The 27,159-nt window shown below is 46.9% G+C and overlaps 2 protein-coding genes across 6 annotated transcripts in view; one reads left to right on the forward strand and one right to left on the reverse strand.

Moving 5' to 3' along the window:
• The first annotated feature begins 1,263 nt into the window (after positions 1-1,263).
• On the forward strand, positions 1,264-9,293 carry LOC119461100 (lysozyme-like). The gene is made up of 5 exons (XM_037722286.2): positions 1,264-1,524; positions 2,995-3,083; positions 7,073-7,133; positions 8,517-8,592; positions 9,206-9,293. The coding sequence occupies exons 1-5, from the start codon at positions 1,398-1,400 to the stop codon at positions 9,270-9,272; spliced, it is 420 nt and encodes a 139-aa protein (XP_037578214.1). The 5' UTR covers positions 1,264-1,397; the 3' UTR covers positions 9,273-9,293.
• Positions 9,267-27,159, reverse strand: part of LOC119461103 (solute carrier organic anion transporter family member 74D) — a 75,531-nt gene continuing 57,638 nt past the window's right edge. Inside the window, exons 5-9 of one of the 5 annotated variants that reach the window (XM_049655184.1) lie at positions 24,962-25,157; positions 24,118-24,271; positions 15,230-15,405; positions 11,989-12,053; positions 9,267-11,022 (exon numbers count right to left, since the gene is read on the reverse strand). In XM_049655184.1, the coding sequence (XP_049511141.1) occupies positions 10,688-11,022; positions 11,989-12,053; positions 15,230-15,405; positions 24,118-24,271; positions 24,962-25,157 (926 nt within the window). In that variant the 3' untranslated portion in view covers positions 9,267-10,687. The remainder of the gene's footprint in view (positions 11,023-11,988; positions 12,054-15,229; positions 15,406-24,117; positions 24,272-24,961; positions 25,158-27,159) is intronic. The other 4 variants (XM_049655183.1, XM_049655182.1, XM_049655186.1 and 1 more) reach the window with 4 other exon arrangements.

Here is a 27,159-nt window from a genome sequence, read left to right on the forward strand (position 1 = left end):
GAGATATGACGCGGCGGCGCCGTCGTTGTAACAGGCATTGGGCTTATACCCTCTATTTTTTTCTTTTCTTGAATGCCAGTGTGCGCATATCCGTTTTATTGAACGCGTGAATCGGCGTCAGCACGCGCATGAGCGTGGGTAGTTATTTATGCATCGAGGAAGCGCTTGCAGGGAAAAGATATGTAGCGGCTAACCACTGCATTATGGTTCAAACTGCATATTATCCCCTTATTAACCCTGGTATCCCAGGTTCAGCTTTGTTGCAATGGCTCTGCGTCAAGTGCCCGCGCTAGACGCGGGAGTGGCTGTTGTAAATAGGGCGGTACACCTTAAGGCTGAATACCCCTCGTGTCACCTTGACACATTCATTCCGGCGGATTGTCAACAAACGAAGCGCTTGAAACTGATTTGGCGCATACAGAGCGGCGTATACGTATAGTGAGGCAAGTTGTTTGATACGCCAGTCTGCACCCGCCGTGGTTGCTTGGTGGCTATGGTGTCATGCTGCTGAGCACGAGATCGCGGGGTCAAATCCCGGTCACGGTGGCCGCATTTCGGTGGGGGCGAAATGCAATAACACCCGTGTACTCAGATTTAGGTGCACGTTAAAGAACGCCGGGTGGTCAAAATTAATCCGGAGTCCCCCGCTACGGCGTGCCTCATAATCAGATCGTGGTTTTGGCACATAAAATCCCATAATTTTTTTACGACAGTCTGCAGCTACCTGCAAGGTGTTTATTCGGGCTCACACAATGTGGCCACGTAGGTAGTCTGCCGGGCAAGACAGCAGCCAGCACTTACTTAGTGGTCCAAGATAGTAGACAACTTTGGTTACTGGGTGTAAGAGGTTAGACACCTACCGCAATGCTGGTGAAGTTCTTAAGGAATGCTATACTCGCAATTAATAGGTACGCTGTGCTTTCTGGCTGAGTTCATTTGAGTAATTATTACATGTGCTCGAATGTCACTGAATAAATAAATAATTCCGAATTTGAGTAATCTATTTCGCTCGGTAGCGAATATATAAATGGGATTCTGATGTTCGCCTCAGCGAATAATAAAATAATCTCTCAAACACCTGGTGCGTTGCCATGCACGTCTTCGTGTGAACAATGTGCACTGTTTCAGGCACTATATCGACGCTGTTCCATTGTGTACGGTTCTTGAAATCTTTGACAATTCAATAACTCGACGCAGCCACTTTTCCACCCGTGCAGGTTGCATGAGCTTTCTCTCTTATCCTACCTTAGAATCCACAAGGACGCCTACATTTCGTAAAGAATGGCTCATGCACAACGAGCCGGCCGCTATCATTAAATAGCCACATTTCTTCATATACGCCATGGAATTCGGGTCAAGTCGCTTTGGAGTAGCGCAGAACGCATTAGTTCGACGCTATGCAGCTGGTTGAGATAGCCGTTCTGATAACTCTCGTTACGGGGACTGTGGGCAGGAAGTTCACATACTGCTCCTTGTCGAAAGAACTGTCCAAGAACGGTATACCCAGAAGGCACATGTCCAACTGTAAGTTGCAATATGACATTTATAGGAACCAGCGTTGTTCGGAACCGACGGATTTATCAATAGTCCAGCGAGCGTGAAATTTTTTGCAACAAATTTGACATTATAGGTCTTAAAACTGCTGATTAACACCAGTTTGAGTTTGATAAATTATATATACCTACTATGACGTAGTGAGTTCTCTCTTACGCGACTTTCCTGCTTTAGTGGAGAAACGTATACTGCCGAGCTACACCTTTCGGAACGCCGTGCGCGAGGCTAGATGCTCCGATTACTTGCGTGGCGCAAAAACGGCGCCTTCTGCGCATGTGACGCATGCATGGTCGAGTAATGACTTCTTTCCTCTACACAACGATACAAAAGTAAGGTGCGTGGGTAGTATGGTTGCAAATATATAAGTGATAATGTTACAACATGTTTTCAATACACCCGTTTCAGCAAGCCCTTTTAAAGACGTTTCACGAAAAATTACAAATAAATAATTACATGCAATTCGTTACGTACAAGTCTGGCCGAGATCGAACTTTTGCTTTCAGTGCTACTTTTCAGGCGGTTAAACGTGACAGACGTCACGTTTTTAAAATTTGAATGTATTACCGACTGAATATGTGTACTCGGTTCCCGAAGGGAGGAAAACGAAAGGAAGGAAGAAAGCCATTCCGGTTTGATAAACTAGCTTACAGGGACGCTCTTGATAAAAAAAATCTCGAAGACAATGCACTCCTTAATACTTCTATCGGCTTAAGCCTGGGTTCTTACGCAAAAGCATGGCTGCCTTCTACACATTTGCACTGGTTTCTGCGGGGCCTTTTTATTTAATCTTTTATTAGAGCAAGAAAGTGCTGAAAATAGCTACTGAACAAAGTTATATGCCGAGGGCTCCTCCCATGCAAGCCCCGTTATGTCACAGCATTTCTCGTATTGTCCCACGTGCAGCTATAGTTCAAAATGTCACAGGCTCGATTCCTTAAGTATAAGGTATGCTACGAAGAGCCTCGTCGTACAAGCAACAAGTTGGAGTATTACATCTATTACATCTCGCGATGTAATACTCCAACGAAAAAAAAAAAAAAAAAGACGTGCGTTTTTATCGAGTGGCAGTGGCATCACAAAGGTCTTCCGTTCTCCGAACAGCCGTATAGTTGATCTGGGTCTGACATTTTGCTGTTCAGATTAGAAGGTCACAGGGTCGCTTCCCGGCCACGGCAAAATGCGGGGGCGAAATGCAAAAATACTCGCCTTTCAAGGGTGCAAGTTGAGCCTCAATCAATCCATTGATCGACGGATATTTCCTAGTGAGTCACTCACACTTTCGCTAGCATTCTTAAATATATTCTTTGCTTGAAGCTGCGGCAAGACCGCCTTGGGGCAGTTATGCAAGGCTCCTTCGGGCATCTTCAGCGTTGCTCCACCACAGTCATTTCATTAGGACCACAGAGGTAAGTAATTTTTCCTCGCTGTTATCTCTTACAGGGGTATGCCTCGTAAACTCCGAAAGTGGCATGAACACGAGGGCTAGGAACCGTAACAGAGACGGCAGCGTCGACTACGGGCTTTTCCAGGTGAGCTAATCATCTTCAGTATAGAGTAGGTCACCGCTGGTGCATGTGCGTCTTAAACCACGCGAAAATAACAGAAAGAAATTTATAGCACATGAGAACAATGAGGCGAAAATACAAGTGAAGTAAACAGATTCAGAGCCCTTCCACTACTGTGGAGATGGAACCCAGCAAAGCTGCGACTATGGTGGGTCTCTTGTATAGTGAATATTGACCCCGCGATAAGAATGGGCGTATCATCGTTGGGTATCACCCAACCGAACATGTCTATCATGAGTGTTTCGGTTGAGAAACTCGCGGTGAAACCTGGCCGTCGCACCGGGGAAGTTGGCGCTAGCGTTGCCGAGGCGTACGCCACCGTTGTCGGGTTCCTGGAGGGCAAGACGACGCTAAAATTTGGCCTCAACATCGCGCTCACGCAACTCGGGGTCAGCGGCTCTTCACTGACGTTTGGCCTCAACATCGCGCTCCCTCAACTCGGGGTTCGCAGTTCTTCGTTGACGTTTTGCCTGGGCTTCGAAAGCCCTCACGCTAGAATCGGCACGTCAACGACGAGCCCTTTCCCAAACGCGTTCGCGGCGGCGTTGCTCAAACACGTTAGGACATGTCATCAGTTGCTCGTGAAGGGCTCATATCCCTTTAAGCAATGGCTCATACCTCTGCGAACGCGGCCACCCCATTACGACGACAAAAGAGAAGTGAAATTCCACGCTGGTATGATTAGCGGCAACGAAGCCAGCTGTGGAAGCATACGACGACGAACGTGGGAGCAGTGGCACGAGCGAGTGCTCGACACGGCATCCAACGGCACGAGCGCAAACCGAAGGGCGCGAACGAGCCAGCTGCGGAAGAAGACGACGACGCTCGAGCCAATGCTGATGATAGTGTCTACACGTGGACACGATCCTGGAGGAACTAGCTCTTAACAGCTTCGCTGTAAAAGGGAATAAATCAAGAGTCTAGCACATATAATACGCATGACCGGCGCTGTTTTAACAGGAACTGCGTACTTCTTTATTTTGGCTCAGTGGCTGTGGCACTCAGCTGCCATGCAGTAGGTCGCCGGCTTGATTCTCAGCGGCAGCGGCCGCGTTACGCTGAGCGGTGGAATGGAAAACCACTCGTTAGCAATGTCCTACATGCCGTGCTTTGGATGTACGCTAGAGAATCCTCCAGGTGCAGTCGAAATTATTCTTATAACTAATCTCTCTTATAAGTTATAACTACGTGCGTTGCTTTAGTATGTTAAGCTACGCAATTTCAGGAACAGTGTGGATCAGTGACTTAGACTGCCGCGATCTAATAAAACGCAATTGGACATGCAAATTGTGGTCGTACGTGGTATATATCACACTGCCAACAACTATTACAGGGCGCAAGGGAAACTGGCGGCTCAATCTTGCACGCGAAAGGAGGAAAGCGGGAAGGCAGCGTGGGAGGGAGGGGTTGCGGCTTCTTCTCTGCCAGCAACTGCGTACTTGTACATTGCGCGGCTGCGGGCGGTCGCGCGCACCGTATCTTGAAAGTGATCTGCAGCACGGCTCCTACCTTTGTATGCGCTGTGCTTTCGCCGCTCAGTTTCCGTTGAAGCGATAGACCGCGCGAAGCTTCGCTCGTTGTTGCAGCCGCGCTTACTCACGCCAGCGTTTTGACAGCGGTTGTCTGCGGTCACCGAAGTGGGATCGATTCATGTTTGCTTGTGCGCGCTGACACAATGCTTGTTAATTCAGTTAGTAAGCGAATGTGTCAAATTTTATATAGCCGATAAAACTACTATCCTTATTCCGTATAGCTCTCTACTAATTTGCTATCAATTCATGGTTCACCTTTCGGGCGAAATTGCTACATTTTTCTTCCATCGCTAGCAACCATTAACGAAACAGTGAACAATGTAATCCTTTTACCAACCGGAAAATATATAAAATTGCATATCACGGCCTCCTCCTCGCACAAACACGAGCATTCCGATTGCAGTGAATGAAAAGCAGTATATACGACGGCCTGACTGGGCTCTCTGCGTACGCGCGTGTGGAAAGTCCAGTAAAAAAGAAGAAAAAGTGGCATATAAATATCACATGACAGATCATGGTCTGAAAGCCTAGTGTATCAGGAACCATTCTTGAGAGAAATATAAGAAAAAGTGTGCCACCAGAGATGACTCTTCCTAATGCATAAAGCAAATCTGTTTGTTACAACAGTATCTAAAACCATAGTTTGGACAGGCTTGCACTTTTATCATATCGCAAAAATTACTACGCATGCCCCGAGATCTGAATTTAGGGTGCATAATGCAAAGTTTTTGCAGTGCGGCCCCAAGCGTGACTCGAGACATAGGTTGGGAAACAGTGTGGAAGCGTCGCCCGACTTTTGGGACTTTTGGGCAGAACATATCAACAAATCAAGAGGAGTGAAGCAATATTATTAGTTTCTAAAAAGCCCTGAACAACAATTATGCAGATTCAACGCAGTTACTGGAATCTTTGTGAAGCAAAGCGCAAATAGCGATGGAGCGAAAATTGTTAGGCGTCACGTTAAGAGACAGGAAGAGAGCGGCATCGATCAGAGAGGAAGCGGGAATTGCCGATGTTCTAGAGAAAAAGAAATGGAGCTGGGCAGGCCATGTAATGCGTAGGTCAGGTAACCGGTGCACCATTAGAGTTACAGAAGGGGTGCCAAGGGAAGAAGAAGCGCAGTCGAGGATGGCAGAAAATTATGCCGGGTGATGAAATCAGGAAATTTACAGGCGCAAGTTCGAATCAGCTAGCGCAAACAGGGGTAATCCTCGTCCAGCAGTGGACATAAAGATAGGATGATGATGATGATGACGAAGATGATGGTGATGTGAAGCAGAGCTTTCGTTAAGCGGTTAAATACATGCCAAACAAATGTTCATCTTCTGCAAAGAGTTTTGCAGCATATAGCGATTACGTACCTGGCCAGCAAGGCGGCAAGACCCCCACCACGCGATCCACGCGGTCACGGATTACAATGCCTCTAGGATTGGCCCACTCTGCTATGACACTGTCTCCAGTGTCGCCCCACATTAATATTGTACCATGTCCAGGATCGGCCCACTTTACTCACTCGGCAAGAAAACAACCGAGCAGACTCACGAAACACCAGGAATTAAAGAATGCACATAAAGCGTCGCTTTAATAAAGGAGTTATGTGCCTAAAGGTTTTAATCTGTTGCATTAAGGTTACTAAGGTAACATTTGTGCTTCCACTGCGCAGTTTCTTAGAGAACAGAGCCAGCAGCCTGCACTAATGCAAGGTAGAGCACTGCACGGGCCGATTTTTGCGGCCCGGGCCCGGCCCGGGCCCGTTTTTACATTGGGCGGCCCGCCCGAGCCCGATCAAAACTTTTATGGCGAGACCCGGGCCCGGCCCGGGCCCGGAAATAATCTACGTTACCCGCCCGGCCCGACCCGCCACCTCTTTACCTTAAGCCCGAGCCCGGCCCGAGCCCGGCTCGAAACCGGCCCGAACCCGGCCCGAGACCGAAAAATACATGTTTTTCAGAGTTGAGAAGCCCGAGAATAACTCGCAGAAAGCCCGAGCCCGGCCCGGGCCCGCGTCAAAAAACCCGAGCCCGGCCCGGGCCCGGGTCAAAAAGCACACGCCGTGCCCGAGCCCGGCCCGAGCCCGTGAAAAAACTGCTCTACCCGGCCCGGCCCGGCCCGTGGGCCGGGCCGGGCCCGGGCTTTCGGATAAGCCCGAGCCCGTGCAGTGCTCTAATGCAAGGGTAGTATAGATGGGGCCACATATTATTCGATTTAGTTATGCAATTGCTGCCCTGCGTGTGAGCTATTCGGCGAGATAACAGCAGCAGCCGCCACTGTGCAAGCAATGCTTTCGCGGTGCTTGCTTCTCGCTCCAGTTGCGTCCTGAGAAAGTGTCGGTAAATGTCCAGTAGACGTCAGAGAAAGCGAGCAAGTGGTTGACGACAATTTCTTATTGTTTTCTGTGCGCATGCTTTCGATCATTTCCAGATCAACAGCCGGTACTGGTGCAGCCCTGGTCCACACAACGAATGCCGAGTCAGATGCAAAGGTACGTCACTTGTCTTAGTTGTCTGTATAAGCGTGCATAGATGTCAAGCCATCAACGACAACAATGACGGGGGCTCTTCGCTGACACCCGGCGGCATGTATGTGTTCGAATCCCACACACGGGAACCAGAATATTTTACTTGTTAGTGATACACGGGAACCAGAATATTTTACTTGTTAGCGACGACAGCCGTCTATGAGTTTCACTCCAAAGTTAAGTCAAAGCGGCTACATCATAGTTGCGAGGTACGTGATGAAACCTATGAGGCCCCTGGTTAACACGGTGGTGCCCTGGGCGGAAATGCTATCCATGACAACCGTTTTTTTTTTATTTTTTAACGAAGATCAGTGTAGCCGGTCGTGCAATGTACTCAGACGGTGCCGCCAAGGGTTCTATTAACACTCTTCGGTACCAGGGCTTCTCGCCGGCAAGAGTTGCGACCGTTATTGGCCGGACCAAGAATGTGTTGCTGCGTACTAAATGTGTTTTTGTAGTGTTACGCGAACAGTTGTTTCGTGGTTTTGGCACGTAAAACCGCAGAACTTAATTTCTGTTTAATAGTGTTGCTTAACCATGTTTTTTTATTTTTTTTCCTACGGAAGCATAGAATTGCCCCTTCTGCAACTTTATTCCAGTTTCTTTTCCTTTCTTTTTTGTATCCACCCATCAGTGCACATACATTTCTACCTTTTGTACATATTATGTACTATCGACCAAAAAAAGTTTACGGACCAAGGGATCTGACAAAAAGCTGAATATCTCCCCAGCCTCAAAACGCCCCAGCCTGGTATTCCCATTTCCAGCCTCTACTGGTATATGCGAACAACATTGTGATGTACGGTTTTACTGTCTACATTTAAAGGCTGCTCGGATATTTAGCGTTTTCTGAGATCCCGTGATCCGTAAACTTTTTGGGTCGATATAAGAGCTATGTATATGCAATCATACGTGCACGCCCCACGTACCATGTTTACGGGACACAGCCCTTGGCCACGCCATTTGTGGCCTTTTAATTGTTATGTGACATAGGAAGTATAAATAAAGATTTGAGCTAAATAACTCCGGCGTATGCCGCTGTCGCCATGAAATTATATCTGATCGATCAAGAAAAGCACTGCGGCTCCAACGCTAGGCTGGATAGTTCAAAACCGATTGTTCCCAAAAGTTGGGAATATCGCGTCTGTAGCCTGCGCAGTTTACAAGAAATAATTTTACAGATTTTCTTTTCAATGCTCTGTTTCAAACGCTGAAAAAAAATATTCGATTCGAAATTCGATGTTCGTATATTTCAAACATTTGATTGGATTTAACTGACCCGTGCAAAAGCGACCCCATCACTGTGTCGACAAAGAGAACCTAACGTTTGTTCCCGCTCCTTTACAGATCTGCTCTCCGACAACATTAAAGCAGCAGTAAAATGCGCCAGGTTAATCCACAAAAGAATGGGATTCTCGGCTTGGTGAGTACACATTAAGTGCGCTGAACTAGCCGCGGTAGTAAAAAGTACTCGCTGTCTCGCTCTAGTTTTGAACTTAGAAACAAATATTCGTAGAAACACCCTGTAAGGTGGCCTTTCTTTTGGCTAAAATTCTATGTCTGTATGCTTACACGGGCTGTTGAGCCGAATTGTGCTGCTTATTATCGCCGCCCTTCTAAATGTTGCCGATTGGAGCAAGCTTCTGTAAATGAAATGGTGTATTGTGTCTAAGTTGTAGTGGCGTAATCGTGGAGCAGTTGTAGCACACAAGGAAGCTTCATTTCTTGGATTCCCAAGGGAGACCGGTTTGCTGAACGTGTGGTGGCATTTTTCCAGTGACATTGCAGGAGAAACTCAGGCGGAGCAATTGTACGGCCTCCATCGCCACGATAAACCCGCCTGTTGCTACAAACCACCACCACTGTCTTCGGAAATAATCTGGTTTCTCTCGGGTCCTGTGTATTGTATTTTAGCATTTATGGAAATAACTCTGACGCCATTACGTCATTCTGGAAGGTTTCGTTGAGGATTTATACCTCGTCATTCAATCTACACCAACGAGCAAATGTTTCTCTTTTCTTTGTTCCACCAATAGGTACGGTTGGCAGGCAAAATGCCGGGGAAGAAATCTCAGAAGCTACACCAAAGGCTGCAAGTTCTGAGAAATAAACAGTTTACTCTTTTGTTCTCGTTCGCCTAAACTCAGCCGTTGGCGGCTCCTTTTATTAACTAAAGGTCTGCCTCACAGACCAACAGCAAAAAACATTGGTAGCAAATGCTACTGCAGCATCGGCCTGCAGTGCACACGAAGGCTTTCAAACATTGTCACAATGAACAACAAATAAGTCACATTCAATTACAATAACCCGACAACAATTACGTATGTCGAGCATGGTCCTCGTAACTGCGTTACCTTCGCAAACGTGACCAAACATCGAAAAATTATACTATATACAGATTTCTCCGCATGGGCATGCAGCGTCAGCCGAGATCAGCTGCAATCCCTCACAGTAATGGAAACCAATCTTGAAAGCCGTGCTATCGCGCCAAACAGGCCGCGGTAGAGAGGGCCGGTGGCAGCATGGCCGGCGTTTTTTTTGGACACGTACCCCCTATAGCGATTTTTTATCAGCTTCGCTTGCGAGGTATGCAGGTCATCTACTTACCGTAAGATGGTAGCTTTGTGTAGCGTGGGACCACATTGCATTTAGGCACGGCACAGGGTAAGCGAGTACAAACAGGAAACGGTACCCACTCCCTGTATCAAATGCATGCAGCAGCGCCAGCTAGACGGATGGGGCTGTGTAATCCAGACCGAGGTCAACGAACTCGATGACGCACACCTCGTCGATGTCATTGCTTTCGCGTATGATTACTGGTGCAAGCGAGATACTGTAAATTGCCAAAAAAGCAATGATTAAGTCGCTATAGTGTTCGAACTTCCCCGTTCCGAGTTATTTATCGCGTCGGTTTGACTAGAACGTACAAGATAACCGCGTAAGATTTGCGTTATAAGCGCATGCGATATCAGTGATATGACACTAAGTGAAATCTTCAGCGCGCTTTACGCCGAGCGTGAGTCACCCTCTTACGCGGTGCAATGGGATGACATGCATAAGCGAACCTCGATTTTCAACATCCGCGTCGCACGTGGGCCGAATCTGCGAGAATCGACGGAGTCGGGCCGCGAGCATCCAAGCCAGGCTTATAGCGCAGGAAATGAAAAAAGCGCATTCTAATTCGGCGGAATATAAGAACGGCCATGACAGCATGATGAACATGCTTGTAAAAACGCAAGCCACGACAACGGTATATGATGTTAATGGCCCTGAAAATAGAAACCGATTTCCCCGAACAGATTGCGCAGCTATTGAAGTTTATGCTCCGGTATTTCCGCCCCACTGTCGTCCTCACGGGAACGCCCTCCGCCGCAGCGTCCGGACGCGCACGATCAATTACAGCTCTTATTCCCCGTACTTTGACATGACAGTTCATGTTATCGCACTTCATGATAGTTCATGTCATGACACTTCACGAACTGTCACAGTCGGCAGGGCTTCTGAGCAAGCGTCGGCGGTCAGTTAGGGATGGGTCCCTTCGATCCTTGCTTGACGTCCGCTTTTTTCTGCTTTGTCACGCCGTTCCTGGGAGGCTCGAAGTCTGGCGCGCCGAAGTTTGGAACCTGTAGGTAGGCTTCTCCGTAGAAGTCCTTCAGATCGCCCGCCACAGCCGCAACGGCGATTGAGAAGAGTCCGGACACGAAGAGGAAGCCAGCCGACGTGCCCAAGTAGGAATGTCGCAGCTGTCCCAGGTCGTAGAGCCAGCAGTTGCCGCTGGTGCCGCAGGCGCTTTCCCACACCTGGCACGACCCGTCGATCACAGAACCGTAGATGAGCGGGTAAGGGATGTACGCTGCAGTCACCACGAGACAGAGTTTGAGGAACGGAAACAGAATTTGTTAATAGCGAAAGTAACCCGCTTTTAAGGTGAACCTTCCATGCCACTCGCGCCAACGAAAATACGCCCGATGTACGTTTTACTGGGGTTTTAGAATTGGCAAAGTTTCGGAATAAATGCACAAATATTCGAAAAGCCCGAGCTTCGCATATCGACTGAAATACCAAGTATACTTCTGTTTTATTTCTAGAGAGTAATTGAAGCGGCGAAGATTGCTAGCTTGGAGGGCACATGTGTTAGTGCGCCTTCAACCGAACTTCAAAAAAAAAAAAAAAAAATCTGATTTTCTAAACAAGACGCAGAGGGTGGCTCGAGGGGGATGGCAAGACAGACTGGTCTCTTAATCTTGCAGCCCATATATCACTATCTTCATCTTATCTTAACTCCCGACACATATGTATCTTTGCTGGTTTTAAAGTACAAAACTTGAACAAATGCGCCTGCGTGTGCTGCTGTCTGTTTTCTATATATACATTTACCGCTTCGAAAAATAAACCAAACGTTGGAAATTAGAGCTGTGTCCGCGTTTTTCATTTCAGTCCTATGTTCTCTTTGTGGGCTAAAAGAAGTCGTTACTATGGATTACCAACATGTCTAAGCATATGCTCGTTCAAAAGAAAAGCAGGTATGGAAAGCATAATAACCTATGGTTATATTCTCTAGTACATTCAATTCAAACTTGCGATGACAGCTTTAATGAACAAAATTTCAAACATCATGGCAATTTATGCAACCATTAATGCAGGTCTACCACGTTAACCCACGTAGAAGCACGGTAGGATTACTTGCGTCAAGAGCCACACACACAAAAAAAGCAATCTGTGTAGTACGCACAAGGAAATCTGGCGAGTATAACCTGTCTTTCGAATCGCATTTGCGCAACTGCGAGGTTCGATAATTATCCAGGAAGGCAGCACTTACACAGCAGATTCGCCAGCGCATTCGCCAGTCCAAGAGCGATGGTCTTGTCACTGGGACTTATGCTCCTGGATTAAAAGAGACGAGAAAATGATGATGGAGTAGCCACGAGCGATCATGAGTAACGGAGTAATAGCGACATCAACCTGTGTGCCGCACAACTCACTGACGCAATAATACGCGCGATTTGAAAGCACGACGCACGATATTTCCTTGCCAAAGAAACACGGCAGTTGTAGGGTGTCCCAGCTAACGTTTTAAAAAGACTTAAAACACGGTGCAATATATAGTCATAAGACCTAAGGTGTTCGGTCGTAAGTGGTCTGAAAACCGAACACCGTATAGGTCTTATAATTGCACCTTGCACCATGTCGTTATATATATATATATATATTGGTGAACAGCTTGGCTAACGCTAGCTGGGACACACGGTATAGATAGATTTCACGTGACGTCACGCACCCACCTTATCACCGAGTCGGTGCACCAACATGGCGACTACGAGCACTTCAGTCCAATCCATCTTATTGAAAGCTTTCACGTGACGTTACGGACCCAGCTTATCACCGCGTCAGTGCACCAACATGGCGGCTACAATGACGTCAGTGCAAGCCATCTATACTATCATGCCGGAATGAAACGCCTGCAAGAAACTAAAACGTTCATTTATCTATCCACATTCGCCAACATGCGTGACGTTATAGTGTGATTCATTCGCATACGCTTAGGCTTAGGCCTAGGGGTAGAATGCATTGATCGCCCAGGTATGTAAGATCACGGATCCCAATCTCAATTTTAAGAAAGCATTGTTAGCCTACAGCGACAGGCTTGGCATGCTACTTAAGCTGAGATAGTGAAAAAATGAAAGATGGAGAAAAGAAAACTGCGCGTTAATACAGGTTAGGTGGTCTGAGTCCTCATCAACAAGGAGGTGTGCTAATTCGTTTCCTTCTGTTCACGTTTCATTATTGCGTTATAATATACGCGTACGCCAAAAGGCGCGCGGAAACACACCCTATCACGTGCCCGCGATCGACATAGTATCAGAATCCAAAGACGCACCGTAGCAATGTCTCTGCGAAGCATTTAGCGCATTGCAGAACTTTGGCAATTGGACAATCCCAACATATAGCCCCGTACGTCTAGCGCAGTACAAAGGAAATAACAGTTTTACGGTATTAGTGTGCTGACAATTGCCAAGTATAAGGGTTCATTGGTAGCACACACCAAAGTATACACGGAGCTAGGCGAGTTCGCTAGCCACGCCGCTTTAGGAATAGGTGTTATGTGCAGGGCCTTACGTAATATAAGTGCGAGTGTGATTGCTTAACAAAGGTTGCGAATACCCTACTTCTCGACCTGGAGCGAATGCTAAAATTAGGTCGAACCTAAGGGTAAAGCATCTCAAGATTGTTGCCCCATCTGTTGGTACAGAGCACTTAAGGATAAGAGCTTGCACCCTCTCAAGTTATGTCAAAGCGAACAGGAAGTCCTCACTCTTGAGTGCACCCCCTTTTCTCGCGGCGGTTGCGAGTATTGCGTCGCTGTTTTTACGCTTCAGCGCTATAAATAGGCGCTTACACACAGTGATTACATGGCAAGATTTTCTGTACACACATCCCACAGGTTTTGTAACCGAGATGTTGCTAGGTCAATAAGCAAGAGGTGCATTTTTAAATCCACTGTCGAAATAAATAAATAAATAAATAAATAAATAAATAAATAATAATAAATAAATAAATAAATAAATAAATAAATAAATAAATAAATAAATAAATAAATAAATAAATAAATAAATAAATAAATAAATAAATAAATAAATAAATGCTGCGAAACTACCAGTTGTATACCTCCACACTCCATTGCTTGAAACGCTACTCACCAACCAACTCTCCTTTATACTGTGAAAAAGCACACAAGTAACCACATACGAATACTGTACATACGAATACTGCTAGGCCTTCCCGATTTTAAAGGCGATAGTCTTTCTTGGGGAACTTAAACGCTGAAAATTTGGTCTGTCTGTCTGTCTGTCTGTCTGTCTGTCTGTCTGTCTGTCGGTCACCCGATTCAGCCACGCGGCCAAAGTTGGACGACTTGCTTACCGCCCACGCTACTTAAACTGGTACGGCTGTTCATACTTGTGAACGTTATCGATCACAAAGTAAATATTACGCATATCTGAGGCGCAACATCACTAGGTAAGTATTAGGAGGTGTGTTCCTTTAATAGAAAATACATAGATACGTAACTCTAAAGACCCTAGTTTCTTAAGCTGCGTTGAAAATGCCATGCTATGCGCGCCGACGAACGACGTTCCCCGACTGCGCGCCGACGAGCGCCCTCTGCCATGGAGGAAGGAAACCCACTGCACAAGCTCATGTTTCCCGATGTATTGCCAGATGACGTCCATGTCTCACGCAGCGCCTCCTCAATTTTATCAATGCCAGCCAGATGCGGCCAATTCAACATAAAGGAAGCGCTGTCTGAGGCAGGGCAAAACATTAATGGCCGCTTGATGAAATAATGCGGTAAAATGAAATCTGTTCAAGCAAACCTTCATGCCAGGACGGAAATGGTACGAGAACAGCATCACGGGTGGCCGCGGATCAGACCAGCACTCATGTAGTACGGCCGGCAGAAGGCTATCATCTTTCGACGACATTTGCAGCGAAGCACACAGATACGCGGCAAATTTTTTCTTTTTTTCTTTTTTCTTTGATTCCCTCTCCAACTTTCCTCTACCACGTTTACCCCTCCAGCAATGCAGTGCACGCGGCGAACTCTATGTCGTTCTGGTTAAGTGCCATATCTTCCCTCTCCTTCGGTCTATCTCTATTTTTTTTCGATGATAATAAAGTGCATTTTCACGCCATTCCTCCAGCCAACATTTCACCATTGCATAATAATTAGAAAGCAACTAACGTTTCTGCGATTTCACGTCTTAACTGCTACACCCACTCTTCGCTTCAGTATGCCTTTCTTTACACAGCATTCTCACTAAAAACGAAACGCATCTTGACAATATCAAAGCAGACGAACACTACGGCAGACTGCAGTAGGCACAGCTTTAATGAAACTAACCTCCACATCACTTGTTTCATATATTTGACACTTTCCGATCGAGAATAACTTGGGAAACTCACATTAACGATTGTTGCGCCTGCGTCACAAAATTTTACGCATGGTGTCATTGCGTTCTGCAGCATTCTAAAAACACTTAAGGCATCGGATCGGTGCTTACCGGAGCATAAAGAGCGTGTGGCTCACGGATGTGGACACGCCCATGAAGTGGATGAGTGAGACTATAATGATGAACTGCACAAACATGGGGCAGGTTCCCTTGCAGAAGCCCACCACCGCGTTGCCCGAGAAGAAGTCGCTGTCGTCGAAAGTTTTGAGGCAGTTGCAGTTAGTCAGCTGAAAGAAAACACAGCAATTCATTCGTTGAGAACTTTGTGTTCCACGAGTTCGATGCATTGCAGTGTTTCACCTTGTGTGATAAAACAAAAATGCCCTCTAGCCCCCGTTATAATAATAATAAAAAAGAAATACAGAGGCGCTGATGGCAAGTGAAGTTCGGTGTTCAGGAGGGCAACTCTGGGCAGGGTAGACGTGCTGCATCCTGTGCCTTCACTCAGCGCATTGATCGCGTTGATATGCAGAAACGAGTGCAAGTACAGAAAGCACCGTCATCCACTTATACCTCCATCCCATTATCGTTACGTACGGAACTGACTGAACCCACCGAGTTACAATGTATTTCATGTTTCTCGCGTAGTATGCTACTTAAAAGCATGGGCATAGTTTAGGACGGTGCGCTTCCTTCGAACATGTGGCCTGCGTGAACGCATACGACACTACGGCGTTTTTGGGACTTCGCGTGTGTTTTCTTTGCCCTGTGGTGTTGGTTCTCTCACTAATTTCGTTGCCTTATATCCTGCCTCTCTCAGTGCAGGCTAGCAAAACGGACATTCCCTCTTAGTTAACCTCCCTGTCTTTCTGTTTAGTTTTCGCTATCTCGCTCTGCACTGAAAACATAAAAAAGCAAATGCCAGTTCATATGTGATAAAAACCTTTTTGTGCGTTTGAAGGGGAGGAGGGGGGATGGAAGAGGTAAGTTTCTCTCACAGCAGTGATTCGTCAGGCTTTGTGGTCTTTGAAACCTTGTAGGTTGCTCACCATCCGAAAGATCGCGTGCCGACGTGGCGTGAGCTAACAGCTTAGGGCTGCGAAAAGTGTCACTCATTGACCTTGGGCTCGCTTCAAAAAGAGAGGGCCTGTCGTTTTCTCGTTGGTGACTGAAGAGCTATTTGTTTTTATTCAAGCGTTTTATTCGCGGTTTAGCTCACGTGCTCGATGCTTTAGTCACGCTAGAATTTCTGGAGTTCACGCAACCGTCAACACAAGCCCCGCATAAACATGCGATCAGAACGTGTGACGTCGCAGTCGCCCATGCCCTTCTGCCATTACCCAATAAGTCAAGAAAAGTGAATGAAAATAACACTGTATGTAAGAAATCGGTGGTTGTAGCAATTGAGCTTTGGAGTCCCCTGTAACTACGTACGTGTTTAGCATTATTATTATTATTTATTATCGCTCCAGAGATTGCTGCGTGAACCGTTATAGGCACGGACTTGATATCTGAGCGTCCTAAACACTCGGTTCCGGGGAACAGAGAATCGCGCCTAAGCCCATGTGGTCATCCATGTTTCACAAACTCGTCCCATATAGAGATAGGTGCCTGCAGGACGTTGCCATTTGGATGCAGTGTCTTCTATACTTCAGGACTGAGGACAGCGAGCTTCATATATCCCTTATGATGAAGACGAGGCCAGCTAAGTTCCGAGAAGGTGCCCAGCGAACGGTAATGTCTTAGTGTCACGTGTTTTGTGTGACCGCGGATTGTTGCCACGGCAAATAAAGAGTTGCAGTCTTGCGCGAAATGCGAACCAATGGCAGTGGTAGCCGGTGCAACATTGCTTGCTGCAAGCAAAGCCGAAAATGTTTTCGTCCCGCCCAGCACCGGATAAATTTTAAAGAATTTTTTTTATTGAAGAACGGCTTAAGGAGGCTAGATAGATAGCTATACATAAAATATCTGAAGTAGGCTAAGAATGCTAATCGCATTGAAGACACCTGTTACATAAAGCTACTTACTCCTTGGCACAATATAAATACGACATACGTGGCGCCCTGGAATCTACTGAAGCACCTACTAGACGAAACTAACACGAAATCGAATCAACGCAACACGTTAAACAAAATGTTGCACGTGGCGCAGAATGACTCATCCAAGTCGGAAGTTATTGTACAGCTAGTGAATAGGTACCTATCCGTCGAGGACACGCAGAAGCCACCTCCTCGATTGGAATATACGGGAACACACAACCCAACTTTAGATGCTGAGTTCACAGTAGGAGAGGTCAGGGCGGTTTTGCACGATCTTAATGGGAAATCTGCCCCCGGTCCCGATAGGATAACAAATAAGATGCTCCGCAATTTGGATGATGACTCCATAGAGTATTTGACACAACTGATTAATGAGATGTGGAAGAGTGGTGACGTTCCTGGCGAATGGAAGACCGCTAACACCATTTTAATCCCAAAGCCGGGCAAGCCTCCTGGCCTCGAGAATCTCCGACCGATCTCGCTCACATCGTGCGTGGGAAAGGTTGCTGACCATGCAATACTGAATCGATTATCGCGGTACCTGGAAGAGCACGAGGTTTACCCTCACACGATGATCGGCTTCAGACCTGGTTTATCTACGCAAGATGCCATGCTCCTACTCAAGAACCAAATAATCAGCCACAAGACTAGGGACACGAGAGCGATACTGGGACTAGACATGGAGAAAGCCTTTGATAATATCTTCCATACATTTATACTCGAAACCATTTCAAACCTCGGTCTGAGTAGTCACTTTCATCAATACGTCGAAGCCTTTCTCAGTGGAAGGATGGCTACGCTCAAGGCTGGGGACCTAACATCAGATACAATGAAGCTAGGCAACCGAGGCACACCCCAAGGAGCAGTCATCTCGCCCACTCTCTTTAATATCTCAATGATAGGTCTCGCTAGAAGACTCGAAGGCATCGAAGGCATTGAATACACCATTTACGCGGATGAAGTCACCATATGGTGTACTGAGGGCAGCGACGGAGAAATAGAACAAAGATTACAAGAAGCCGTAAACGTCACTGAAGAGTACCTCATCCCAACGGGACTCCGATGCTCACCAAACAAATCAGAACTACTACTATACAGATCTAAGAGAAGAGGCCGCAAACCCAGAGGATGGATTCCTCCTGGGGAGAACGATATAACGCTCTATACCAGGAGCGGAAGCGTCATCCCAAGGGTGGACTCCATCCGGGTCCTGGGCTTGGTGATAGAAGCCAACGGGTCCAATAATCAAACGATTCTACGTATCGCTAAGAAAGTGGACAACGCAATTAGGCTTATCAAAAGAGTAACTAACCGCCGACATGGGCTTCAAGAAGAAAACGTCGTTAGACTGCTTCACGCCTTTGTGCTATGTCACTTCGCTTACGTAGCATCCATGCACGAGTGGCAGAGATCCGAAAGAGACAAACTGAATGCATTGTTAAGGAAGGTAATCAAGCTAGCTCTTGGGCTACCTATGTACACGGAAACCGAAAGACTCATGCAACTAGGAATGCACAATACACTGGAGGAAATAGCCGAGGCACAAGAAAGAGCCCAGTTCTTTAGAATCTCTACCACACGATCAGGAAGACAGATCCTCAAACGAATTGGTATACCAATTACTGCAATAGATAATAATCATAGAGAAATTCCTAACGATCTGCGGAGGAATATTACAGTCATGCCTGTTCCAAGGAATGTTCACCCGGTTCATAACGTGGGCAGAAGGCAAGCCAGAGCCAAAGCCCTGCTAGAGAAAGCTCAAAATCAGGCTGAGGAATGCTCGTTCGTTGACGCGGCTTTCATGCCCAATAGACGAGCCTTCACAGCAGTCATTCTGAACGGCAAAGGTGAAGTCGTCAACTCGGCTTCCACGTACACCACGCAACCAGACATTGCAGAACAAGTAGCCATCGCATTGGCACTTTTAGACCAAAAGACATCCAGGATCCACAGCGATTCTAGGGCAGCCGCCCGAGCATTTGCCAAAGGAGTCATCTCTAGACAGGCCCTGGCAATTCTCGACGGAAAGGTCGTCAAACCCCACACGATCATCTGGTTTCCTGCTCATATGGGAGAAATCAACGGTGCTCCCGTTAACCTAAACGAATCTGCCCACAATGCTGCACGAGGACTTGCCAACCGTGCAGCCACAAGGCAAGAAGATGCTGAGGTTCTTGATTACAAGGACCACCTCCTCACGTACAACGAGCTAACCAGGCACTTCTACCTACAACGCAGGGTCTTCTCCCCTCCGCATAGTAAACTAAATAGAACTCAAGCCATTACGCTAAGGCTCTTACAAACAAGAACTTATCCAAACCCTTTATTAATCAACAAGATCTATCCGGAGATATCTACTAATACAACATGCGATAAATGTAACGACACCATTGATCTAAGTCATATGCTCTGGCGTTGCTCCGCGTTACGCAGCGACAAGGACAACACTGAAGAGCGGTGGGACGCAGCTCTACGCAGTCTCACATTAGATGAACAGCTATGGGCAGTCCAACGGGCCCGCGAAGCGGCCGATAGGCTAGGCCTTTCGGTCCCAACGTGGGAGCGGCCCGCTTCGGGCTAGGAATCTAGCGCGACCCAATGGACCAAAATAAAGTTTTTCCATCCATCCATCCATACGTGGCGCCCAAGGTGTCTATTCGGGCACATGCTTAGTGGCACCATATCCAGTGATCTAAGTTGTCTACTAGGCCAGACATCAGCCAGCAGCAAGCTTTCTATTCAGACGCATACCCAGTGGACCGTGTTGTCCGCTAGGCTAGACAGCACATACCTAGTGGCCCAAGATAGCGGACAAGTTGGGTCATTGGGTATAGACTTAAAGAGGATAGACATATACAAAGTATCTGAACTACAGGCTAAGATTGATAATCGTATTAATAACGGTTTAAACCGGGCCGAGTCAGATTGTGTTTGTCTGCGTAACCTAATAATAATTGCAATAAACCAGCATAGACTAATTTTGTGCGATAGCTCGACTGTGCTCCTGAGCCGGCGGGAAAGACAAAAAAAGAAAGACACGTAAGTAATTACAAGAAAACATCACATTTGTGGAAATGCACCTCGGAAACAATACGCCACTTCTATTGCACCTAATTTAGTATACATATCAGTATAACCAAAAGCTAGAAAGGGCATCTTTATTTCAGCAATTATATATGTAGGTCTCCCTGTGTAGATCTCCCACCAACGCATAACTATTTCACGGCTACCAATTTCAAAAGTTCACAAGTGTATTTCCAACATGCATGCCTCCCCATAGCACAACGCTGAAAACTGCACTAACGGTGCCGCCACTTCTAATGTCACAGCCAACTCGTATAATAGACTTAGCATGGATGAAAAGTTCCAAAGAAGGTGGCCAACCGGAACTGCAAACCAATATATATATATATATATATATATATATATATATATATAGTGTAAGCACTATTAACGTACTTCGTCGTTTTCATTTGTACATAGCCATCATCATCTTCCCTGTTCTTCTACTTCTTCGCGCATGAGCTGGGGCGCTTTCCTTTTTGGAATAAAAAGCGCTTTACAGCTTGGTCGGTCTCGATCTTATAAAGTGGTGGAGGTGCTGGGTAGCGACGTCGTTACTTTTCCCATCCGTCGGCAAAGTCCTGCGCTTAACACCGAGATTGCTGCGCCCGTATCGACCAGTGCGAATGTTGGAATCCCTTCGACGTATACCTCAATTACGTTGCAGGGGTGATTTCGAGGCCTTGGGTAAAGCGAAGGGGACGCAGTTCTCGCCTCGGGAACTGCGACACTTAGTTTCCCTGAGGCAGAGGGCTTGGCCGGCGTCTCATCGGTGAGATGGAACGGCGGCGTGGGGATGGCGAACGACGAGTAGTGTAGGGAACAGGGGTTTCATCTGGTGGCACAGGGGATTGTAGCTGTCGAGGGGCGTAACTGTTCATGGGTCGGCGGTAATCATAAGTAGGCTGCATAAGGCGTCGACAAAAGCGGGCAACGTGTCCCGGAATACCACAATGGTAGCAAATCGGGCGGTTGTCGGCTGTGCGCCAGGGATTTGGCTGGCGTGGTAGCTGTGGTGCAGGCGGCGAGAAGGGAATCGGGGGCGGTCGCGCAACAGCTTGGCGAGGTGGACGGGGAGCGAAGGGCGGCCTTGCAGCGACGTCAGCGTATGTCAAGGGCGCCGCGACTGTAGGCGGTGGAATAGCAGCTGGCAGGCACTCAGCGACTTGCTCCTTGATGACGGTCTGTAACCCCCGTGTCAATGGGGATTGTGGTTGCGCGTTCGTAAAGGGCACCAGGGAAAGCTGCCGAGCAACTTCTTCGCGCACGAACTCCTTTATCTGGTGCATTAGAGGCGACTCGTCAACACCTAGCGTCAGACCTGAGACAGGGGCGAATTCTGAGGGCGGGTGTCGTGTGACAACTCGCTGCCTTCGAAGTTCGTCGTAACTTTGACACAGCGCAATGACGACAGACACTGTGGTCGGGTTCCGGGCGACCAACATCTGGAAGGCGTCGTCCTCAATTCCCTTGAGGATATGCCGGATCTTATCGGCGTCTGGCATCGTTGCGTCAACTCTGTTGCACAGATTAACGACGTCTTCGATATAGCTGGTGAAATTCTCACCTGGTTGCTGGGCGCATCCGCGCAGGCGTTGTTCGGCCTGAAGTTTACGTACGGCAGGGCGACCAAAGATTTCCGTGAAGTTGGTCTTGAACGCCGACCATGTCGAGATGTCGGATTCGTGGTTCCGATACCACAAGTGCGCAACGTGGCTCAAGTACAAAATTACGTTGTTGAGCTTCTCCCTATCGTCCCAGTGGTTGTGCCTGCTGACTCTGTCGTACGAGGCGAGCCAGTCCTCGACGTCCTGATCACCGGTACCCGCAAAAATCGCAGGATCCCGCTGACGCTGCACGCCAGGACAGATGACAGTTGGTGCCGTGACTGCTGCTTCTTGGGCTGGATCGTCAGGCATGGTGCGAGAAGACTGGGCTGGATCGTCCGGCATGGGCCGAGATGATTGAAGGGTTCGGCTGCGAAGTTCCAGCGTTGATGGAGTCGTACCCCGCACCTCCACCAAATGTCAAGGTGTTTGTTGACAGGATTGAGAGGTCGAACTCGGTGCGGCAGTCAGAACCCTGCGAGCAGTCAGGACAAGCCCCGTGCGTAAAAGCGCTGGTGATGCGCCTGACCGACCGGCACTTCTTCGTCGTAGTTCATACACCGGAGATGCACCTGACTAACCGGCACTTCTTCTTCCTTACAATATATATATATATATATATATATATATATATATATATATATATAATTTCTGGAATGAACTAAAATTGCAACGGACCGGTTCAGTTCGGGCTCGCGCATAATTAACGATTTTCTTCGGTTTTCGGTTCATTTCCAGTGCAACACTTTAGCTGGAACATTAGCAGTGTTTAGCGCAGCATCAACTGTAGAAAGCGTTCGAAGCTGCTCGCGAACAATCTGCGCATCACCGCTGGAATCGGGTTTTACGTACATCTACGAAAAAAATGTGGCTTTTGCATCTTGTACTTTCGTATTCTGTTTACTGCAATTATTTACCTTCGATTTCTTGGAAACTGAGGGCTGCCGACCACTGATAAAGATCAGTGCTGCTGACATCGCATAATTTGTTTCCCCTCCGCGCATGGTTTATTACCATCTTGTGCGCTCTTACGGGCACCAGAACGAGCTGGTTGGCAGAAAGTTTATTTCCACTTCGTGGCGCTCATAAGCTCTGCGCTCGATGACTGATGAAGAGGTTAGGGAAGCTTGCCTGCATGCGGCCGAGAGCAGCTTGTGTGGCGGATCCGGTCGAACGCGCTATCGCGTGTACAGGTATGAAGGCGCGGCGCATCTGTGCCTCGTGAGCAATTCCTGCTATTAACTACTACATAGACAGCAACAGCATATGATGATGTCGCGAATCCGACTAGAGTGTTCTCATAAACGCTATCGCTGTAGAAAGGAAGCAGAGAAGCAGATCGCCGAAAACCACCCTGGCCGTTATGGGTGCGGGCGTGGTGGCCTGCGTGGTCGTGGTTGTGCATAGGGTCGATTGAAATTGCAACGCTCCATGAGGGAATAGACAGTCGTGAACACGGGTGGCTGAAGACCTTTCACGCCACACTCACGATGCAAAGCAAGCGAGAGCCCTCGAGTCCCTATCTCGGGAAATAGTGCGCACCTCTTGGCTCCTCTGTCAAACACACAGTAGTCCTTGAGGGCCTTTCAGCAGAACTGCACAGCAGATGTCAAGTGCAGATGCCAAGCTGCTCAGGCCCATGAAGGATATCGGCAAGTACTCAGTGCCGAGAATATGCGGAAGCTCAAACTGTGCTTATCAGTCCTTGACGGGGCGAATCTGCAAGGAAACCACTTACGCCTTCCCTGACACATATTCCTAGCTGTTACCGATGGAGTGCCTCCTGGCGCAAAGCTGAACATCGCTTTTCGTATTGTCTTCAGCACCAGGGTGCTTTAGCTTCGCTGAACAACTCCCGGTTAAAATCCGGGAATTAGTCTGGCACGCGTCCTTCGGTTCCATATTTTCTGCTATCCCCAAAAGCATATATGGTGCATTTTACAAAAAAAAAAAAAAAAAAAAAAAACGTCCACTGCTGCTTAAACCGAAAGAACCTTATCTGCGAAGTTGAGAAGCAGGACCACGTTGGCACCGCCACATTTCCCAAGCACGACTTCGTCGCCTAGAAAACCTGTATCACGTCACTGTTACATCGAGCATCGTATTACGCTTTATTATTACATCAATATCATTTCAGAGGTTCACCTGGCTATGCCCCTTGAGTTTTTTGTTGAAGACACGTACGTGTCTGCGGAATGCATTTGTAGACGGGTGGAATTTGCCTCATAGCTGTGCCAATTGTTATATGCTCATGTGCCAAGTTCTGTAGAACGATAATGAAAATTACCTTAGTCAGGTTGGCTCCGAACTCACCGGCCGGCATTTGGCAGCCAGCAAAGCAGGGTGAAAAGTACATGGTGCCCCCAACGGGTTCGCACACAGGCTGGTAGCTGTGAAGAGTGCAGTCACACTGGTCGTTGCACTGGTTGTACAGGTCAAGCCTGGAAACGAAATTTCGAGGTTAGAGTTTAGTACGTTGAAACCCGACTACCATAACTTTCTTTTTTCTCAAGACACGAGGCAATTACTCTTATTATTTAATACTTGTTTACTTTGGTTATGATACAGATAACGTTAACGTTTGGTGGTCAGCTCGTTTTAAATTCACGACAACCGATCGGCAGTTCCAGGATGCGAACATCAAACAAGCACCAACATACATTAACACACTGCACACGGGTGCACTCAGGAATTGTGTCATATTTTGTGACCATGTGGCTGGTTGAAGCTATGTTGATGGCTATAGCTAAGCAGTTTCTGTAGGCATAATTAAAGCCGGTATTATTGATCATAAGCATTCCTTTGTCAGGAGTAGCAAGTAATAAGATAGGCAGTGTGCATGCGTTTATTTCAAGCTTACAGTATTAGAAACAAATATTCCGACAGCTGCAATTGGCAAATGTAGATCTGTGAGCAAGAGCGGTTATGTAGTGCCTCGAATCGACGGGAAGCGCAGAATCGACGCCAAGTTCGTTCACTGTAGCGAATCACACTTTGAAAGCAGCACACTCATTTCGGGAGGTTCACAATATCAACAGAATAAACTTTTCTTCATTTCTTTTAATTAGCATCGATAACATTTCAATTTCCAACGACACTCGCACCTTCACCAACAAGAAGCGCGCACTCACTTTCCCTGGACGAGTGAAACTCCGGGCATGGTGCCATACTCGCACTTGATGAGCATCGCCACAGCAAAGCCGCAGGAGACAGCGAAGGTGACCACCACGTTGTACCAGGCCAGCACCCGGGGTGCTGGCCTCAGGCGGTGGATCAGTAGGCCAGAGACCAGGAAGCTCGTGATGTTGAACACGGATGATACGAGCCCTTGAAGAGATCGACGGGCATGCTACAGGAGAGCATCACTGGCAGCTCAACAGGTGAACAAAAAAGAAAAAAAAAAGCAAGAAAAAACAGCTCAAGGAGTGAAAACAAATACAAATCGGGTTGCCCAGCCCGGGCTTAGCAAGGCGTCGACGTGGTCCGAGAAAATATGTTTTAAAAGCTGAGCGGCAAGCCTAGAAACTATTGTAGACTATATTCAGAACACGTATATTGTACTCTAGCTTGGCACAAGAAAGCTAACGAGCACAGACGTACTCGCGCTCTAAATACCATGCTGCCTGCGCATTAAGTGCAGTTAGTAGGCCTTGTCCATTTGCCTACCCTACACGTAGAGAGGTGGATGAGAAAGCGAAAAGAAAGAAAACAAATAAGGATTCAAATTTTTATTTATTTATTTATTTAGCAATACTGTAAGCCTTTACAGGCTCATACAGGAGTGGGTCACAAGCAGAACAGAACAATACCTTGAGGGCCAAAAACAGGAGAAAGCAATTAAATGCGGTAATTTTTACAGCGCTAATAAATAAGATACAAACAGAACGAACAGATCAAAGAAAACAGTGCAAGGCAGATAATACAGGCAAGGGGTAAGAGCTGCGAAAAGTGCAACGTCAAACAATCAGGACATAGTTGTGCAGCACAATGTTGTAGCAGAGCACTAAACAATCGCAAGCAGACCTACTCATAGAAAAGTGCACGTATTTTGGTTTCAAATTGTTCGATAGAGTCGACATGCGCAATTTCTTCTGGCAAATGGTTCCAGGCTTCAATTGCAGAGGGAAAAAATGAATATTTAAATGTGTTGCAGCGCGCTGAAAAATGTCTTATGCACTTATCATGATTTGTTCTTTCCGAATGTTGAAAAGGAGGCCTGATGTACTTTGTTTTGTCTATGTTTATGCGCCCGTGATAAAGAAGGAAAAGAAACTTCATGGCAGCGATACGCCGTCCTGATATTAGAGTCAGGACGTTTGCTTGTTCACGTAAAGCAGTGACGCTGTCATACGGTGAGTATCTGCAATAAATAAAACGGAGTGCCATGCGCTGTATTCTATCTAGTTTATCAATGAGATAAGACTGGTGCGGGGACCATACAATACTGGCGTACTCAAGTATCGGCTGAACCAGGGTTTTATACGCAGTTAATTTCACATTGGATGGTGCTGTAGCCAATTTCCGACGCAAGAAATTGAGTTGCCTGAATGCCTTTGCACAAATATTATCAATGTGAGTATCCCATTTGAGCGAGCTCGAGAATGTCACACCCAAATATTTTACAATATCTGATCTTATTATGCTGCACCCTTTATATTGTAAGTGAATATGTCAGGTACCTTTTTATGTGTAAAAGTGATGCAAGCTGTTTTACTGATGTTGAACTTCATTCCCCATCTTTCGCACCAATTTGCAATGCTGTTTAGTGAGGTGTTTAGTTTAATTTGGTCTTCCAGGGACCGAACAGTTGTGTAGACAACACAATCATCTGCGAAAAGACGTACTGTTACGTTAGGCTCAACACATGATGGGATGTCGTTGATGTACACAAGAAAGAGCAATGGCCCTAGCACGGACCCCTGCGGCACACCAGAAAAAACCTCAAGGCTCTCAGACTCAGCACTGTTTACCGATACATATTGTGATCTGAGTGAGAGATAGGACGCTATCCATGCAACAGTGTTAGATTCAACGCCAATTAGTTTGAGTTTTTCAATCAGTTCATAGTGGGGTACGCGATCGAAGGCTTTCGAAAAATCTACGAATATGGCGTCTCCTTGAAGCCCGGAATTGATTATCTCTGCGAAGTCATGAGAAGTTTCCAATAGCTGTGTTATCGTAGAAAGGCCCTTTCTGAAACCATGCTGTTTAGGGTATATCAGGTTATTGCTTTCTAAGTAACTAATAATTGATTTGTTAATAATGTGCTCCATTAATTTGCAGCAGCAGCTTGTTAGAGAAATCGGTCGGTATGTGTCAATGTGCAACC

Source organism: Dermacentor silvarum, chromosome 8 (genome assembly GCF_013339745.2).
Source record: "Dermacentor silvarum isolate Dsil-2018 chromosome 8, BIME_Dsil_1.4, whole genome shotgun sequence".
Classification (NCBI taxonomy): Eukaryota; Metazoa; Arthropoda; class Arachnida; order Ixodida; family Ixodidae; genus Dermacentor; species Dermacentor silvarum.